General features: G+C 43.4%; 5 protein-coding genes and 1 pseudogene across 10 annotated transcripts in view; 3 read left to right on the top strand and 3 right to left on the bottom strand.

Moving 5' to 3' along the window:
* Positions 1 to 19,962, bottom strand: part of LOC308401547 (uncharacterized protein) — a 201,331-nt gene that overhangs the window by 117,407 nt on the left and 63,962 nt on the right. The window lies entirely within an intron of this gene.
* On the top strand, positions 1,734 to 3,138 carry LOC308401245 (protein DVR-1-like). The gene has a single exon (XM_080889380.1). It carries the CDS (start codon positions 1,810 to 1,812, stop codon positions 2,986 to 2,988), a length of 1,179 nt encoding a protein of 392 aa, XP_080745506.1. The 5' UTR covers positions 1,734 to 1,809; the 3' UTR covers positions 2,989 to 3,138.
* Positions 3,323 to 7,326, top strand: LOC308401451 (post-GPI attachment to proteins factor 2-like). The gene has a single exon (XM_080889659.1). It carries the CDS (start codon positions 3,473 to 3,475, stop codon positions 4,166 to 4,168), a length of 696 nt encoding a protein of 231 aa, XP_080745785.1. The 5' UTR covers positions 3,323 to 3,472; the 3' UTR covers positions 4,169 to 7,326.
* LOC308401336 (CDAN1-interacting nuclease 1-like) lies at positions 7,501 to 13,666 on the bottom strand. Of its 5 annotated transcripts, none has more exons than XM_080889502.1 (2): positions 13,545 to 13,666; positions 7,501 to 9,178 (listed from the first exon to the last, which is right to left on the bottom strand). In XM_080889502.1, the coding sequence occupies exon 2, from the start codon at positions 8,976 to 8,978 to the stop codon at positions 7,941 to 7,943; it is 1,038 nt and encodes a 345-aa protein (XP_080745628.1). In that variant the 5' UTR covers positions 8,979 to 9,178; positions 13,545 to 13,666; the 3' UTR covers positions 7,501 to 7,940. The 5 variants fall into 5 exon arrangements, with proteins under 5 accessions (XP_080745628.1, XP_080745629.1, XP_080745630.1 ...); XM_080889503.1 differs by lacking the exon at positions 13,545 to 13,666 and adding an exon at positions 9,991 to 10,123; XM_080889504.1 differs by lacking the exon at positions 13,545 to 13,666 and adding an exon at positions 9,489 to 9,922.
* LOC308401631 (gem-associated protein 8-like) lies at positions 9,932 to 10,553 on the bottom strand (annotated as a pseudogene). Its single transcript has one exon. The product of its transcript is annotated as a gem-associated protein 8-like (transcript).
* Positions 10,856 to 11,245, top strand: LOC308408369 (uncharacterized protein; the record flags this gene model as incomplete). Its single annotated transcript, XM_080900566.1, has 1 exon — positions 10,856 to 11,245. One exon carries the CDS (start codon positions 10,856 to 10,858, stop codon positions 11,243 to 11,245), a length of 390 nt encoding a protein of 129 aa, XP_080756692.1.

Genomic DNA, 19,962 nt, shown 5'->3' on the forward strand with positions numbered 1-19,962 from the left:
TGCATCAAAACAATAAATGAGCGGGAGGAGTGAGGCGTGGGGTCTTCACACACCCCCATTCTCTGTTCGCCATCTGGGGCAGGGGCTAGCCGTTTGGTCGGTGTCTGGGCTAGTGGGCTGACTGACACACTTTGTACAGTTACATCATAGTCACTGGTTACAACACATAGTGCCCCTCCCCTGCGACCCACGCACACACACACACACACACACACACACACACACACACACACACACACACACACACACACACACACACACACACACACAGCAGCAGCAGTAACGAGGTAAAGTCCCTTCGCATGGTGGTAAAACAGGAAACGTAAAATACGAGCTTTATCGGTTTGTTTGTTCTGTCTCCAAACAGAAACCGTGAAAAGCAACAAAGCAGCATTATTAAACATGAAACCTATGACAGAAATATAGGCTACTCATGTGACTCCTCAAACAACTTACACGTTTCTAAGACAAACCAAGATTATTATTATTAGTAGTAGTAGTATTAGTATTATTGTATTGTATATTATTTATTGCTAGTTTCGTTTCGTTTTTGTATGGTCTGGCATAAGCATTTCACTGCATGTCGCACTATGTATGATTGTCTATGTGACAAATACAAATTGAATAAAATTTTAACTTTTAGATTTGATCTAAAATGGACCAGGAGAACAAGTTGATTTGAATAATGTGTTCATTAGTTTGTTCTGTTGCGGTGCATCATAAAGGTGAGCTGTAAATGTAGCACATAAAACACTTTTCAAAAAATAAAGAATTATTTAAAATATTGTCAAACTCTGTTGCAGATTGTTCAGTTAATATATTTAAAACAGATGACGTTCATCACGCTGTACAGATCGTGTTTGATTGTGTGTGTTGGGCATTTTGCACACTTTTGTCACAAATATAAATATTTTTTAAGGAAACAACGACGAAAAGTTTTCATGAGACGGTTGCTTTACTTGCAAAAGATAACAGTGCATATTTGCATGTACACATATGGATGTCTTACAATTTTTCTACAATGTTTTCATCTTATCTATATTGTTTTTATTATATTATCCCTCTGTCCAGCACTTTGAACGACACTTGATGTCTTTTAACTGTGCTATAAAGATGACTTGACTTGACAATAGAGAAACGAGGAAGCGGTGTCCTTTGCCTCATTCTATTCTCATCCATAACCCGCGTATTGGGCCAAAGCCTAGCATAGCCTGTAACGTTATTATGAAGGACACATTTTATGAGTGAACTTGACTTTAAGTGACTAACAGGTTTCTTTGAAAAATACTTTATTAAATATAAATTTCGTAACTGAAGTCAGTGAATTCCATGTTGATGCCAACTGAAATTTCAGGAATAGAAACAGCATGAAGATTGAAGTGTGAGCATAAGATTCAATTTTAAAAACAATACCAATAAAGGAGCGAGCTCTTGGTGTGAGTGAGGTGGCTCTGAAAAGAGCCGTTGTTGGTAGGAGAGCGTGCAGCTTAAGCTCTCTCTCTCTGCGGATGCGGCGAGCCAGCTGGATGTAGCGAACAGAGGAGACTCGCTGCTCTTAAAGTGTGTGACTGGCTGTGACGCGGTGCCGCTCCGGCTCGTGATTGGTGACGGGCTCCATGTGGAGCATCGCCCCGCCTCGGTGTGTGCTGCTCATTGGAGAAAAGTGCATTGAATTTGCGCGCTGCCGCAAGCCTCTCTGCGATTGGTGCGTGACGAATCCGCCCGCGCTCTGCGGAAATATAAGCGAGGCTTTGAGCTGATCGGGCCACATTTTCTCTTACTCTCCATGCTACGAAGAAAAGAACTAAAATGAGTGGACGCGGCAAGACTCGGGACTCATCAACAGAAAGTCCGGGCATGACTCCTGTGTTGCTGCTGGCAGTGTGTTTTCTCGGCGCGTGTGCCCTTTCACCTGTGGAGGACACAAACAGGCAGGAGCAGCTCCTCCTGAGGTCCCTGGGGCTCTCCGAGAGGCCGAGGCCTGCAGGGAGCCTCCAGCCCCGGCGCCATGTCCCCTCTGCTCTCTGGAGGATGTTCCGGAGGGCCGAGAAGCTCCAGGCTCTGGAGAGCCAACCCTGCACGGTGTCAGAGTATGGAGTCCGCGGCAACATCGTCAGATACATCCAAGACCAAGGCAGGATGGTGTCTGGCTGGAGCAGCAGCTGTCAGGCTTGCCTGGAGAAGCATCTTTTCTTCAACATGTCCATCCTGCAGCCTGTGGAGATGCTATCTCTGGCTCATCTGGAAATCAAGCTCCACTGGAAGCCCCTCAGTCCCGTGCAGCTGCTGCAAGGGTCCCAGGCCATTAGTGCCTCTCTTTATAAAGTGATCCGATCGACTTTGAATGGAACTAATCCTAAGGCGAACCGCAGACTCCTGCTGTCCCAGTCGGTCCAGCTGCAGCCCGAGTCCACCTCCATCACCATGGATCTCACAGCAGTGGCAGAGAGCTGGCGCAAACCGGGGTCTAACTACGGCTTAATTTTAGAGTTGCTCCCTCTCGGACCACACCCGGAAGAGTTCTTTCTGTTTTACCCCGGTAACTCCCTCCCACTGGAACAAGACTTCACCTTCCCGTTGGTTCAGGCCTCACTAGTGGCTGTGTCCCTCAACCCAAATCGGTGTCGGTCCAGACAGAGGAGAAGCGCCATCCACATCCCCGTGACACCCAGCAATGTGTGTAAAGCTCGCCGCCTCTACATCAGTTTTAAAGATGTCGGCTGGCAGGACTGGGTAATCGCCCCGCAGGGCTTCATAGCCAACTACTGCCACGGGGAGTGTCCGTTCCCGCTCAGTGAGAGCCTGAACGGCACCAACCATGCCATCCTGCAGACCCTGGTGCATTCCTTGGATCCAGAGAACACGCCACAGCCCTGCTGTGTCCCCATCCGTCTCTCCTCGATCTCCATGCTCTACTACGACAACAATGACAATGTGGTGCTTCAGCATTACCAGGACATGGTGGTGGATGAATGCGGGTGTCGCTGAAGATGCTGGACGCTTCTGATTGGCCTCCGGTCACCAGATATTATCCTCTGATTCATTCAGCTGCTTTATCCAGTGATGCGAGTCTAGAATTGTTGTTACTACAATTTTTTTTTTTTTTTTTAAAGTGATTGTTTTTCAATATGTAATGGAATATGCTTGCAGACAGTAATTTTTAAAGAATTTAACCTATTTGCTCTTGTTGAAAGCTTTTGTTTGTCTTTTGTTTGAAGTCTAATGAAATAAAATTAGGAATTTAGTGTTTTTCAGTTTTAACAATGGCTTAAGTGGTCTGTTACACATCACTTGCAATACTGGGCGGCATCGATCCAACAGCATTTTCTGAGTCCAAGACCTAAAAGTGAGTTAACAAAAAGCAGATTTTAAGAACTATTTTGCTTTTAATTAGAGAAAAAAAAAAAAAAAAAAAAGCAAGACTCGGGGCTCGATGGCAGCGAGGAGGAGCGAGCCCGGGGAGCCGTGAAGGATGCTCCAGGGGCCGTACAGCAGCCTGGACCGGGACCGGCTCCTCATCCGGCTGCCGTTCAAAAGCTTCGCCGTGGGGACGGTTCTGCTGCCGGTGACCGGCTTCATAGCCTGCATCTTCATCTCCCTCTGGTACCACTATGAGGACGCGACGTACACGCACTGTAAGGTGTCCAACTACCTCCCGTCCATCAGCGGTGTGCCGCAGCGCTACATCTGGCGCGGCTGCATCGAGCTCCACTCGGCGCCGCGGTACCTGGTGGCCTTCGCCTACTTCAGCTTCTACCGGAGCCGCTTCGCCAACAGGCTGCCGGAGCTGCTGCTGAGCGGGCTGGCGCTCCTCTGCAGCCTCGCCGAGAACACCGGCCTGGTGATGCTCACGTACGTGTTGTCCACGGAAACCTACAGTGTTCATAAGTACGGGTTCATCACGTTCATAGGGAGCTCGCTGGTGCACATGCTCATTACATGCTGGCTGTGGTACGTCATCAAGAGACACTACGTGAGCCCAGAGGAAGTGACATCATATCACTGGAAGCTGCGTCTCTTCCTGTTCAACATCAGCTGCTGTGTGATCGCCGCCTACTTCTTCAGACGCCACAACAAATACTGTGAAGCAGGAATCTACTCCCTGTTCGCCGCCTTCGAGTACCTGGTGGTCTTCTCCAACATGGCCTTCCACATGACAGCCTTCTGAGACTTCGGGAGCAAAGAGGTGACCGTGGCCACGCCGCCGGAGGACAAACGATACTGAGCAGGAGGGGGCGGGCAGATATAGATATAAGGATAATGAAAACTGCGACTTGCCACATTACTGTTTGCTAAGTACCACCCTAAATGAACATCTAATAATATACCTGTTAAAAAGGCCATATTTATACTCCAAGCTGTAAAATGTGTGATTATACATTTTGTTTATTTGCTAAAGGAACTGAAATTTTTGTCATTATCAAAGGTAAAGAGACAAAAGTGCAACAAGTTAAAATTTCAGTCATGTATTCCCATCAGATTCATGAAAGCCGTTGTAATTTGGGGTTTTCTGTGGGTTTCAGTTAGTTCTTTGAAGTGTCCTTTTTCCAGGATCGATTATTGAGCATAATCAATCATATCAGACATACAGGATGTGCCTTTAATGGCTTAAAAAAAACCCACAAGAATTGGGTGCATGAGAATTTCTAACTCTGGTTGTTTTCCTTTTAAGCATAGTCCACACATTTTCATTAGGGTCGGGGAAGGTGATTCCTGAAGCTTGCCTTATCTATTCCAAAACCAGGTTTAGTTTTTGGATTGTTGTCCTGTCCAGCTCTTGATTTGAGAAAAAGTTGACGAATTTGGAGGTAGTCCTCCTCCTTTAATATTCTGCCAGTATTGCTGGAAGCAAAGTCAAAGTCAACTTTATTTGTCAATTCTGCCACATGTACAGGACATACAGAGAATAGAAATTTCGTTACTCTCAAACCCTAGATGAAATAGCAAATGAACATTTAAATATAAGAGAGTGATTAAAAAATGCAAATAAAATAATTAAAAAGTAAAAATTTAAATAAATACAATACAAATTAACAAGAAAGCTATGCAATATACAATATACAATATTCAGGTAAGGGTAAATGACATTGAGTGTAAACCAGGCAGAGTAGTGCAAATAGGCAAATAGTGCAAATGGAGATTTAGTAATGTACGGTAAGAGATAGTATAACAACAAAGTCTTATGAGGTAATGGCAGTCCAATGCTCCACAAAGTGACTGGTAACTGGTGCAGGCCAGTGAGTGAGTCAGAGAGTGTGTGTGTGTGTGTATGTGACAGAGTTCAGTTTTGATCACAGCTATTGGAAATTCTATCAATAACTTTAACTCTACAGTAAACATGAAGCCAACAAATGTAAAAAAAAAAAAAAAGAATTCCTTTTTTGTAAATGTATCAAAATTTGCGCTTAATTAGGTTAGTGGAACTTTGAATTTGAATATTAGTTGCGCAGTTAAGAAATAAACACTGACAGCAGCATGAACAGTTCTGTCAAGCATATGTGCTAACAAAAAAAAAAAAAGATTTTATAATGTGAAAAGGGTCACTGAGGGGCCAGCCTTAATCAGAAACTATCCTGTTTATCCCGCTGGAGAGTGACTGAGAGGGCACTGAGTGACACAGGTGAGAGACAGGCGTCACCCAGCCCCTAGACTGCACCTCTCTTATCTGCCTATGGAACGGAGGAGGAAGGAGTGACAAAGGCCAGGGCCTGAGCATGATAAGGAAGGGCCTTATGTCCTGCTTCGGCCCTGGCTTGCACCGTAGCCTCCAGTGCAAGAGGCCATCCAAGGGCCAGGTGTTGACCACTGTAATGATAACAGCAAATCCTTATTTGCCTAGTATCATGTTTTATGTTGTTAATACTCCTAGACTGTAGGGGGAGCTAGAGAGCAGAGCGAGTTACCTCGGAGTAGACTGTGATGGCGAAGCTTTGTTTACATGTGAACCACAGTTCGATAAAATACCTTCTCTTCAAGTAATGGTGTCATTCTTAAGAACCCACAACAACATAAAGAAACAAGACAACCACGACCAGAATAGCCTCCCAGATCATGTTTTTCCATTTACAGGTATGACTATGAGTGACGTCAGATATATAGAGAATGCTGGTGTGCATTTACATGCGGCCACTTTGGAGCAGTGAATGAGAGGAAGAAAGGGAGAGAGAGAGCGAGAGAATGAGGGTCAGGTGAAGTTCAGGGCAGATTTTTTGCCAGTAGTCTCACACTGCAGGAAAGCCAAATTGCTTCCGGATCTAGGTATCCACCCCTGCATAGCTCAGTGTTCGTACCCTTCCCACCTCCTTGTTGTCATCCCTCTTTGGGAGTGACAGTGAAACTGGGAGTGACAGTGAGGCAGCCGTCGGAGGAAGGGGAGGGGGAGGAGAGGGAGAGGAGAGGGAGAGGGCTCTCTCACCTGGTCATTCACGGGGGGATCCAAAACTTGAGAAGGATCCACCAAGGAAGGGAAATCCATGGTGTCAGAAAGTCGAGGTTGTTGGGAAGATTTAAGTATATTCACGTAGGACTTGGGGAATTTAAAGAAAGTGTGCCCTTTCGCACCACAGAGGGAGCACTCACTTTCGTTTTGGCAAATTTTAGCCTTGTGGCCCAACTCACCACATTTCCAACATTTGACAGTGGGGCATTCTCTCGCCTGGTGGTCTGGGCCTTGGCAGATAAAGCACCTCACCAATTGGCCAGGATAAATAATCCTGCCATTATAGGGGCCCAACGAGATGGAATTCGGGATAGAGATTATATGTCCAGCTTCATCTCTACGCATCCAAACTTTGTATTTTCGGACTCCATACCAGAATCCGAATTTATCCACCGGCTTGACTGGGGGTTGAAGAATCTCGCAGTACCTTTTAAGATATAGCTCGATATCTTGGTCTGGAATCCTTCCAGTCCAGAATTTAACAACAAGAGTCACTACCTCGACCTGGACAGAAGACTCCACTTGCCAGTCTTTCCATTTCGGAAGTGATGCGTTGGAAAGAGAGATCTCTAAGAAGCGACGTAGAGGCGCCTCTTGGGTGAAACACAGCTCAAAATCCCACTTACTGGGCAGAGCAATGAAAGAGTATATGTCCTGCACATTCAGCCATGACGTTTGCAATATCAGCTCTTCAGCAACATAATCCCCGTTTCCGATGTACTTAAGTCTCACCTATAAATTGCTGCAGTTTGAAGCAAACGATAATGGGGCATGATTACATAACTAATAACCAATTACTCCTCCGGTCTTTCCGCGCCCACTCATTTTAACAAGTTCTTTTCTTCGTAGTCCTTTACCTCCCTTTCCTCTTCCACTCATTTTGGCTGTTCAGAAACGAATGTTTCTGAACCCTTACTGAGAGCTAAAAGCTGACACCGGACATCTTTTCCTTAACCAAAAAAAAAAAAAAAAAAAAAAGCAAACAGACAGGATAACAATTTCTTATAAAACACTTTTTTCAATACACCCTGTGGATTATCGTTAGAATCATTTCAACCATTTCATTTTTATTATCACATTACTCATTTAATGAACTAGATCTGTAGTCTGAGATGTAGAGAACAGGAATACAGGACATGACCAGGGCTTTGCAAAGTGCAGTCACAGCAAATAGGGATAATTAAAAAAAAAACAAAAAAACAAAACACAACACACCTAAAGCATGCAACACACAAATTTAAAAAGAATATATTAAATAATAAATCTGCATCAAATATTCCATGCATGTTGAAGCAAAGAAACCGTGCAAAAACATTGAAACCCATTTTGGACAGTCACTCCTTCCTGTGCTTAGTTTAAAGAAAACATTACTGCAAAGTACGGCTGTGAAAAAACAGAAGAAATGTGAACGATATATCAAAATCTGTACAGTCTCTTCCCTCTTTCCTCCCATTCATTCTTTCATCTGTACTTTGGTTTTATTCTTGCTTCTGATCTTTTCTCATTCGTTGTCTTTATTCTGGCTCTCAGGTGATCGGTCTTGTTGCGTGGCATGGCACAGGGTGACAATGTCTGTAGGGAAGCAGTCTTTGAGTAGGATACCTCTGTCTCTCTGGCAATCCAGGTCTCCAATAAAGCCATACCAGTAGATCACAAGGCCTGGACCAAACCTGTTCCAGTAGCTCCAGAATTGTTCATTGAGATAGGTTTGATGGCTTTGATCATCTCCAAAAGAGGCTTTGCTCTCAATCCAGTGTACAATGTGTCCTTCCACAGCAACTGGAACCTCCAGGATGATATCAGGTGTTTTGTCATAGCCCATAGTTCTCAGATGGTTTTCATCCAGAAAGGAAAGGTTCTTCTCCTTCAGTTTTTCCCGGAGCAGCACTTCATGCTCATGGCCTATGGCGTGTTTGATGCAGTCTACCTGCGGTCCATAACAGCAGTCATTTATTGTGCATTGGTAGACATTACTGGCCAAAATTTGGTCTGGAATTAAAGATGGCTCCTTCAGCATGCTGTTGAGGACTGATTTAGATTGCATTCCACCATCCTGGCCCTGAAGGAACCTGTCCAGGATGATACGAGCCATCAGCGCAGGAGACAGATCCACCTCATTGGCCAATTCAAGCAGGACAGGAGCAGTAGGCTGTGCCTTGGCTTCACTCAGATACCTTTGGTAGTAGCTTTCAATAACATCCGGCACATGGTGTCTTGAGAATGTCCTTTTGATCCATTTCTGGTACTCCAGGGAGTAGATGCTCAGAAGAGTGGACTGCGAGTGACTTGGAAACTTGTCCTTCAGTATCTTCATGCATCGGCGTGTAGGTCTCAGTTTTTCAGTCCATCGCACTCTCTCTTTATATTCTGCTCGGGACAGTCTCATCATGAGAAAGGGATCTTTACTCTTAATTCCTGCAGTCCTAGTACCGTCCCCGATAGCCTCCAGTCTTGCTTTTTTTTTTTTTTCTCTTTCCTTCATGTGGACAGAAAACACTTTATTACAAACAGAAATCATATAAAATACACATCCTCCCATTTAAAAAAAAATGGAGCAGCTTGGTGCAAACACAAACAAGATAAAACAGAATAGTCAACACCCCCCTCCCCCAGAGAACTCACACGAGTGGCTTTGAAGCCAGTGAAATGTCAGAATCGGAGAACCGCACTTTAGAAGTAGCAACAACAAATCACTCTTGTTGTGTAGGCAGAGGCAGCCATGCAGGAACGCTCCCAAATCTGAACACAGGGAGGGGAGGGAAGGGGAGGACGGGGAGGACAATGTTTTTTGTGGTTAAACTAAGTTGACAGGCATAAGAGGAGCTACTGCAGCATGAAACATCACCGAGCCAGAGGGTAAACAAAAAGATTAGGAGGAAACACAGGCGCAGGCTGTTTGAATACATTTGCATTACCTGTAAAGTAAAGTGTAAAGTGTGCGTGTTAGTCCCCATAGGGAAATAGTTCCTCTGCATCTAACCCATTCACCCAGTGAAGCAGTGGGCAGCCACCAATGCAGCGCCCGGGGAGCAGTGTGTAGGGACGGTACCTTGCTCAGGGGTACCTCTATAGCCGTTCAGTGGAGTCGAACCCCCGACCTTCCGATCATGGGGCCACCACCACTCTACCTGCTGAGCTATCCCAAATTTACTGCAACTCTGACCCTCAGCTCACGCTGCTTCTCACTTTTTAGCGCCAAACCAACAGGATGTTTTGGGGGACTAAGTGCTGGTGTTTCATGCCATAAATTAAAAACCAATTTATGCAGTAGGGTAAACCTCGATGAGGTGTTTCGTACTGCCACAGCCAGAGGTTTTTAATATGGAACAGCAGCCGACAGGTCGGGGATGTTTGTGTTTGGCCAAGCAGAAGTTTTGTTTTCTTCCTTGAAATAACTTCAAACTTCCTAAACCTGTTAGTTCTACATCAGCAGCTCACAGAGGGATCAGAGCATGGATCTTCTCCAGATCAAACTGTTTACGGTGTCATGGATCTTCTCCAGATCAAACTGTTTATGGTGTCATAGCTTAAGCGGGATCACGGGCCAGTACTTAGGCTGCTTCAGGTCACAGTTTCTTTCAAAATTGAGTTGCATCGCCGCCTCCAAGGCCATGATCTTGGCCGCATCCCCGCCGTACAGCTTCTTCATCTCGGCCGTGCGTCTTTCGCCGAGTCTCTCCAAGGGAGGGGCAACACTGCTCCGCAACGAGAAGCTGTGTAGGTCCTGATCGGCCGGCATGTAGCTGCCCTGCTGCTCCGCCTTCTTCTTCTTCTTGAGCTCCTCCCTGTGTCACTCAGTCTGGGCAAAGTACTGCCGGAGCTCCTCGCTGATCTCCATGTTGCTCACATCACACTCAATCTCGCTTTCAGAGCTACTTTTCTCTGCATAGTCCTCCTTGTCTTCCCTGTTGCTCTCTGCAGAGCTCCAGTCAGCATAGCGAGGCCAGTCACAGGGGCCCTCCTCCTGGTAGCAGCAGGGGCCGTAGGCAGCCTGCAAGGCCTTTCTGTAGGCGCGCCTGTGCCTCTGATGCCACGCCATGGCCTGCCAATAGTGCTGCCAGTATCGGCTGTACACCGGGCTGGAAAACCAGGACATCACAGTGCTTTCTTCGTAGTATCGAGACTAAGAGAAAATGTGGTCCGATCAGCTCAAAGCCTCGCTTATATTTCCGCAGAGCGCGGGCGGATTCGTCACGCACCAATCGCAGAGAGGCTTGCGGCAGCGCGCAAATTCAATGCACTTTTCTCCAATGAGCAGCACACACCGAGGCGGGGCGATGCTCCACATGGAGCCCGTCACCAATCACGAGCCGGAGCGGCACCGCGTCACAGCCAGTCACACACTTTAAGAGCAGCGAGTCTCCTCTGTTCGCTACATTTTCTGCTCTTATCACAGAGAAAGGAACGTGAGGAAGAATGGCACGAACCAAGCAGACCGCTCGCAAGTCTACTGGCGGTAAAGCCCCCAGGAAACAGCTGGCCACCAAGGCCGCCCGTAAGAGCGCCCCGGCCACCGGAGGCGTCAAGAAGCCCCACCGTTATAGGCCTGGTACCGTGGCTCTCCGAGAGATCCGCCGTTACCAGAAATCCACCGAGCTGCTGATCCGCAAGCTCCCCTTCCAGCGCCTGGTGCGCGAGATCGCTCAGGACTTCAACACCGACCTGCGCTTCCAGAGACATCCAGCTGGCTCGCCGCATCCGCGGAGAGAGAGCTTAAGCTGCACGCTCTCCTACCAACAACGGCTCTTTTCAGAGCCACCTCACTCACACCAAGAGCTCGCTCCTTTATTCTTATTCTTAGTATAGTTTTTAAATCTTATGCTCACACTTCAATCTTCATGCTGTTTCTATTCCTGAAATTACAGTTGCCATCAACATGGAATTCACTGACTTCAGTTACGAAATTTATATTTAAAGTATTTTTCAAAGAAACCTGTTAGTCACTTAAACTCAAGTTCACTCATAAAATGTGTCCTTCATAATAACGTTACAGGCTATGCTAGGCTTTGGCCCACATCAGTCTGAAATTGTATGTAACCATAAATAACGTGTTTTGGAAACTAACTGCACAACAGGCAGCACTATTAGTTCTCTCAGTCTCCCACAGTAGCATTTCCAATTTTGATTGAAACTGTCAGAGAAAACGGCAGCCTCGAGCAAGCCAGGATATTAGTTTACAGAGGCTGTTAAAAGTATGTGTCTAACGTTAAAATGTTGGTGCCACAATAATTTCATCCTAATGGTGCTGGCATATTCATAGGGTTCATTTTTGAGACAAAATATCATGAGGTAGTCATGATTTTGCAAATATTCCACCTTGGAGTGCACTTTGCACAAATTGTTTTAATAACGGTGTAGTGGTGGAGTAATGGTGATACAAGAATCACAGGTGAAGTTGGATGATGACTTGGTGGTTCATGACTGTATTTGAAGCACATGTGTGACTGCATGTATGTGGAATGGCTCACTGTTATTCATCAGGTGACAGAGGCAGCTCTGCCATGTTGTAGCTCGGACAGAGGTGAAGAGGTGAGTTCACAGGTGACTGACTGATGATTTGGTGCTATAGATTAACTAGTATTTATTATCATGACAATTGTTAGGCTGCTGATGTAAGGGATTAATAAAGTTCTATCTTATCTTATCTTAAATTGTTTCATTAGTGTATATTTGACAAAGAATCTGAATTGACATGTCTCACTTTTTATATGGCACGAATCCATGTGTTATTTTATCAGGTAGCAATATGTCCTAGTGCAGTCAGAGGGGAAGAGCCAGGGCCAAAGGTGAGGCACATCAAGCACACAATAATTTTAATCTGAGGATAAAACGCATGTACTGAGGCTGAAAGAAGCTTCAGTGCTCTCACAAGACTAAAAAGATGGCTAAGGTCAACAATGACTCAAATGAGATTAAACAATCCTGATGTATGCCATGTCCACCAGGAGAGACTGGACAGTATAGATGTAAAACAAATATGCCAGCAGTTTATCTCAGTTAACAAGAGGAGCAGGCGTGTGTTTGGCTCCTTCACATGGACATTGAGTTGTTGTGTGGGACACCAGTAGTCCATGTCTTTTGCTGTAACAGTAGTTCATGTTGAGAATAAAACATCCCAGCTCACTGATTTGATCGGGGCAATATTGTGCCTAAAATGTTGCATCGTTTTGCCGAGAGATCTTTTGTGGTAATCGTAGCTAAGTGGTTTTATGGACAAAAACTACCAGGTTATTCAGTGTTCCCTTAGTGCTAATGTGTTAGAGATGTTGGTGCACTATAACTGAACTAATGTTGTTAAGTCCTTAAAGTCATATTCTTTTATTGTCATGACTGTATTTGAAGCTATTTTTATGTTTGTATGATACCTGATTGATATGGAATATGGCTGAAGTAAACTAAAGCCTAAAATACTTAGTCAGTCATTTGTTTAATAGTAATTTAACATATAATTCACATATAAAACTATGAACTGTAATTTTAAATGATTTAAAAGCATGAAGAATAGCATATGTAGGCAAGTATATTTCTTCTTTTTTTTTTCTTTTTTCTCAAGAAGCGACAAAAAGGAAAAAAGGAACAGGGCAGGGTTCAGTGGTTGAATTATCCGTCCCCACCAATGCCAAAACCAAATCTACGCCCTTGCTATGTGTTGTAACCAGTGACTATGATGTAACTGTACAAAGTGTGTCAGTCTTGTCAGCCCACTAGCCCAGACACCGACCAAACGGCTAGCCCCACATGGCGAACAGAGAACGGGGGGGTGTGAAGACCCCAGCCTCACTCCTCCCGCTCACTTATTGTTACTGCTAATGCAAATTAGTGCAAATCGAGTACTGCAAACCACTATTTATTTAGTTGTGTAGATGTTTTCGTATTCCAGCCGATTCTGCTTCAGAAATTATTTAGTGCGTTTGAAGTCTAATATGGAATTAATTCGGCGGAATGTTGTCGATGTGTTTCTGTTTTTATGCAGCAGCCCGGACCAAAACTAAAAAATGTGAACAAACATGTCGGACCTATTTCTGATCTGAAGATGAGTGCGGGGAAAATAAGGAGATCGCATAACACTGAATGATGCAACAAACCTCTGCACAAATGTACTTACTATCGTGTCTTTCTTTCCGCAGAACCAACGCGGTATCAAATACAAAAACAAAACTTTGATCTCTCTCCCAAAGGTTTTAACCGGATATCTGCGGTACAATCCACATTCCTGCTTCTCCAGAGCTCAGACTGCACGTCAAGTTGCACATGGCTCCAAACGCGGAAGAAACCAAAAGAACAAAAATACGCGGGTTATGGATGAGAATAGAATGAGGCAAAGGACACCGCTTCCTCGTTTCTCTATTGTCAAGTCAAGTCATCTTTATAGCACAGTTAAAAGACATCAAGTGTCGTTCAAAGTGCTGGACAGAGGGATAATATAATAAAAACAATATAGATAAGATGAAAACATTGTAGAAAAATTGTAAGACATCCATATGTGTACATGCAAATATGCACTGTTATCTTTTGCAAGTAAAGCAACCGTCTCATGAAAACTTTTCGTCGTTGTTTCCTTAAAAAATGTTTATATTTGTGACAAAAGTGTGCAAAATGCCCAACACACACAATCAAACACGATCTGTACAGCGTGATGAACGTCATCTGTTTTAAATATATTAACTGAACAATCTGCAACAGAGTTTGACAATATTTTAAATAATTCTTTATTTTTTGAAAAGTGTTTTATGTGCTACATTTACAGCTCACCTTTATGATGCACCGCAACAGAACAAACGAATGAACACATTATTCAAATCAACTTGTTCTCCTGGTCCATTTTAGATCAAATCTAAAAGTTAAAATTTTATTCAATTTGTATTTGTCACATAGACAATCATACATAGTGCGACATGCAGTGAAATGCTTATGCCAGACCATACAAAAACGAAACGAAACTAGCAATAAATAATATACAATACAATAATACTAATACTACTACTACTAATAATAATAATCTTGGTTTGTCTTAGAAACGTGTAAGTTGTTTGAGGAGTCACATGAGTAGCCTATATTTCTGTCATAGGTTTCATGTTTAATAATGCTGCTTTGTTGATTTTCACGGTTTCTGTTTGGAGACAGAACAAACAAACCGATAAAGCTGTATTTTACGTTTCCTGTTTTACCACCATGCGAAGGGACTTTACCTCGTTAGTGCTGCTGTGTGTGTGGGTGCGTGGGTCGCAGGGGAGGGGCACTATGTGTTGTAACCAGTGACTATGATGTAACTGTACAAAGTGTGTCAGTCTTGTCAGCCCACTAGCCCAGACACCGACCAAACGGCTAGCCCCTGCCCCAGATGGCGAACAGAGAATGGGGGTGTGTGAAGACCCCACGCCTCACTCCTCCCGCTCACTTATTGTGTTGATGCATGCACTGATCAGTGGTCTTTGATCAGTGGGTTTTGGTCAGTGGTGTTGATCAATGGTCATGAGAATTTGCATAATTATGATTAAGGAACTGACCTCCCAGCCCATTGTTCCTTCAGTGGGCTGGTTTCAGTCATTATGCAAATGTACTGTTTATAAGATTGGAAACCTGCAGTTAGCTGAGACTAATAAAGTCACTTGGATGAGTGACGAAACGTTTCTCCCACAAAACGCTACGTCCAGATGAACAGAATCAACTTTTGGAGATTTACTTTCCTGGATGATTGAGAATGCATCAAGACGATGCATGCTATTCTAACGTACATTTAAAACATGGGAGGGGCATGGTGCCATGCCTGAGGCTCAAACACAGGTGAATAAATTTGTTTATTATTTATTCAAATTCAGTTAATTCCGTTTTTTTAAGACTCGGGTTTACTGTATATTGTCAGGATTATCTATGTACAGCTGACCAGAATCCATCAGATTCTGCAAACACAAATATGGTGTTGTGGCGATCGGGAGCTTAAAGCTTTACAGTCACAGGGGAAACCCGACTACGCCAACCTGGGAGTTTCACACAGACAGTATCTATAGATACTATGTACTATGCAAATGAACTATATAACTATAGTTAGTGCCTTCCTGTTCATTTACATAGTTTCTAAGGTTTGTAACACTTGAGCCAGAGCCGTGATTGGGAGTAAAATAACGAATTTATTGACAGCTATTTAAAACAGACATCAGAAGATGCAATCATGTATTTGCACGTGTACTGTTAACTGATTCAGAGCCTGGATTACCAGTGGGCGAATGCATAAATAATCACGAACCACGGAATATCCCACCACCAGGGCACCCAGTCACCTCTACTTTAGGCCTTCAGAGTAAAAACACAACTTATTAATAGACGCGAAACGGGAAATCAAATACTCCTCTGTGGTTAATCCGACTCCACAAACATACCAGTAGTACGAACAGCCTTAATCAACCAAAAATAAATATGAATAAATAAATAAATGAATCAAAATAGCAGCTACTATTTATAGTCGGACCATACAATTTGATTGGCCACAACCGATGATTAGCAATGCAATGTTAAAATAAAATATTATTTCTGCTTCACGGATTTCACCCAGCTCAAAAGTCACATTTACACAGCATACAGCAGAGTCAAGTACACTTGATGTGTGGACTTTATAACAGTTTTTAAATTGTGTTGATAGGCATGTGAAACCAGAGTTATGATAAAAAATATATGTAGCTGTCGCATTGGAATGTAATTATTATGTGATTGCAATGTTCAAAATTTGGTATTTAATCTGGATTCATGTTGTGTTGTCGCCACCTACTGGTGGGCCTGAGTGTGGCGCTTTGTGGTGCGCATGCTTTGGGGTGAGGCTCAATTAAGCGCACGTGTCACCAGAGACTGAAGGCTCGAGCCAGAAAGAGAATGCTGGCCTGTGTAAAGGGTGGAAATATAGAAGATATGGACTACAATTGCTCATGAATGTTCAGTAGAAAGGCGCACACGGTATGTTGGTGCATTTACTTCGTGTGTATGTTTTATTTGAGTTGTAATTTTTGTTCTGCTGATGTAATATCCGTGTTTTTCATTGATCATTTCACCATAGTTTTTCACGGTGTTTGCTGGTGAAAAGAAGATTAAAATACTGGCTGAACATCAGTTGGAGCATGGCCCTTTATTCTACTTCGAACATGAAAAACCTTCAGGAGCAGTTATAATATATATATATGCAATGTTTGTTTCTTTGTTTTCCTGAATACTGCCATTGATTGTATTTATATTTACTGCAGGAAGAAACGGTAAAAACTGCGTTTTATAAGGAAAGCTCTCTCTCCGCCTGCAAAACCAAAACCAAAAATAACCCCACCCTTTCTTATTGTTGGAAAAATGTACTATGTCGACCAATCAAAAAAATGATATGGAAACATGGCATTTAGTTGTTTAGGAAGGGGGGGGGGGGGGGGGGGGGGGGGAGGTTTTAGAAGTGACAGCGGTGTTTTGAGATATGAGAGATTTGCGACGTTTGTTTGGAGTCTAAAGTTAGTGTGTTGTTTTGGAGTGGCACAAATAATTTGTGTGGCATCAAATTTGATGCAGAACACCGGATTGTTCTGTAAATAGTTTGAAATGTTTATTTAAAAAATGCCTTGGCTGCATTTTTTGATAAACAGCTGCAAAAAACGTTGTTGTTTGCAAAACTCAATAACATTTTTGAAGAAGTAACTATGTAATTAATTGCCCAACATTGGTCATTATAAACTGTATTTGCAGACAGAGAGTTACAGGACTCTCAACCACACCACAGACTCATAATACAAGTCAGAGCTTTATAAAAAAAAAAAAAAGAAAGTTGTGTTTTGAAAATTGGAGTTCAAGTTATTTTTACTTCCAATAGTGTTAACATACTACACAGGTCATGAACTATTTTTTTTTTTTAATTTTCATTGTAAGTGGGCTAAAGCAGTTAATTAAAAGTAGTCTAACATAAATGTAAATGCTGTAATTTGATTATTTTAATAAACCATGTAACTTGGATGGATTCACTGCTGGCGTGACCACAGTCACACGTCTGCTGTTGCTCACAGTGGTCCACGGGACCGCTCAGGGAGTTTGTGTGTTCGCTCAGACACATGAAAAATTAGAGGGAACATGGTGGCAATACTAAAGGGCTCATAACAGGACTCATTTTCACAAAATCTTTATTCATCTTTATTCATCTTCATTTAAGCATGCACTTCTAGAAGGGAAGACGAGGCCGGTGTCCCTCTGCAAAAATCTTCACCCCTTTGTCTGTGAAACACAGTTTTATAGAAGTGACCCCATCATAAAACCCCCCTATGGTGTGCTGCAAACTCTCTGTGTCTATGTGCACGAGCACATGAATGCCTACATGCTACATAGCTGTAATCTACAAACAGCATTCTCACATACGTGTCTCTCTTCTCCAGGTGTGACAGGGCAGTATGTAGTGTCAGGGCTATGGCATCATCAGTGGACCTGTTGTGGTGGTATGCGAATTGTAGAGAGTCCAGTGAGTCGGGTAGTGAAGAGCAAACAAAGTCCCTGACCAGCTTCTCGAAGCATTTACTCACGATGGATTGTTGGATTCCCTTGTGATCACCTTTACTAAATATCTACAACCAATCTGTTTATATCCTGTTTTTTTTTTCAATGTTGAAAATGAAAATCTAGTAGCAGCCTTCTCATTTCTTTGTGTTGTTTTGTGTTGTATTTTACAGGCCCACAGAGAAGGACAGTGCCGAGGCGAACGAGGGACAGGTCCCAGGACGGTCCATCAGCAGTGGAGCTGGCCATCCTGGAGTCCCTGAAGAGGCCATGCCAGTCTCCAACGGAACATTTCCTCCTCAGCCTTGTTCCTGCTCTTGAGAGCAATGCCGACTCACACGAGACAATTGTAAAATTTCAAATTTATAAATTAGTTTTTGAAAACAGCACAGCTGTGTTAAATTTGGAAACATTGGACCCCAGCAATCAGTAGTTTTCTGATGAGGCAGCAGGCTCTCCAGGGCAGAAACAATGTTCTTATTCTTCTCCTCCTTCCCCCTGAGGCTCTTCCACTTTAAGCTGGGTCCTTTTTATTCCTGTCTCTCTGTAAATAGTTATATTTTATATATTTATGTTTAATGTTTTTCTGTTTGAGAATTTTATATTATTTGAAATAAATTTTTGTAATGACTTATGCTTCAGTTCTACTACACAGCAAATATTGGCACACAGCTTGACACATGTAGAATTGATTTCATGTTATACTAATGAAAAAATATACTACTATATAGGAACATAGTGAAGATCAATTATTTAAGAGAATAAAGAGAGGTTAGTTTATTTTGGAGTAGACCTCCATTTATTAAGAAAATTTTTAAAAGGCAGGGTTGTGGGGAAGTCAGTGGGTCTTCAAACAGGCTATTCTTTTGGCTGCCAAGACACTGCTCCCTCTGCCGAGAAGTGGGCCATGAACTTCTTCTTGACCAGGACAGCCTCTCTGGAGGAGTTGTTGGCTGCTACACGACCCAGAACTTTTTTGAAAAATTAACCTGTGATAAGACAGCATATCAAGACAGAATTGTTATTATAATATAACTAAAGATTAACTGTGCACAATTTTATCTAGCTCTCAGTTTTAAAAAAGGCTGGTGACCCCTGTTATAGAGTCTGACAGCTGCAGAGATTATATACAAATATTCAACTGGTTCTGTACCAGAATTAAACCAGGTCTAAAGAAAAAAAAGGAGTGAGTATCACTACAAAGATTAACCCAGAGTAGTCCTCATACCAGTTTGATATCAGCAAACACCGAGAGCATACACTGATATGACACCACAGCCATGCTATCAATGCAAACACTGATAACAGCATAAATCGAATTAAATCGGGACTTGATGAGAGCTTTTGAGTATCACTAGAAATATTATAAACAGTCGTCTCCGTACCACAGTTTGCTATCAGTAAACACCAACGGCATTCGCTGATAGAATACTACATCCATGTCAGCAGTGTATAAACGGATAGTTTAGCATATATTAGCACAGGTATCAATAAAGGACTACCGTATTAAATACTTTTACTAACCTCAGGCAGATGGACAGGCGCTCTGCAGGTGGGATTGACTGCCTGTAGTTGGTGTCTAGGCGGGCGATGCTTGAACCTACGCGGGACAGCAGCTCCTCAAACTGGGCAAGGGAAAGACAGTGGTGCTGCTGAAAGCGGCCGTTATCCAGGCGCAGCTCCGGGAGCAAGTGGTGAAACTCACCAAACCGCTCACACTTCAGGAGGACCTGATGAACCCAGGTACGGCGAGGACGTCCTTTACGCCGCTGCTCTGCTCTCCATAGTAAATAGAGAAGGGAGACTCTCTCTTCAAACGCTAGCTCGATAGCTGCCATCTTGCAAACATACCGTCTGGCACTACTTCCTCCCACATTTCCAGTTCACGCGCGTCAAAATTGAATATTTTGATGCGCAAATGATTCGCGTTGGACACGCGTCGAGGTGCGAATGTGCACACGTCAAGTTAGGGGTATCTGGTGCGTTTTGGTCGCGTCTATCGCGTTCGGTGTGAACAC

The sequence above is a fragment of the Rhamphochromis sp. 'chilingali' genome (assembly GCF_963969265.1).
Source record: "Rhamphochromis sp. 'chilingali' genome assembly, chromosome: 1".
Lineage (NCBI taxonomy): Eukaryota > Metazoa > Chordata > Actinopteri > Cichliformes > Cichlidae > Rhamphochromis > Rhamphochromis sp. 'chilingali'.

What these genes read in the sequence shown, in the direction of transcription:
- LOC308401245 (XM_080889380.1), top strand. Translation starts at nt 1,810, where the DNA reads ATGAGTGGACGCGGCAAGACTCGGGACTCATCAACAGAAAGTCCGGGC.
- LOC308401451 (XM_080889659.1), top strand. Translation starts at nt 3,473, where the DNA reads ATGCTCCAGGGGCCGTACAGCAGCCTGGACCGGGACCGGCTCCTCATC.
- LOC308401336 (XM_080889502.1), bottom strand. Translation starts at nt 8,978, where the DNA reads ATGGGAGGATGTGTATTTTATATGATTTCTGTTTGTAATAAAGTGTTT.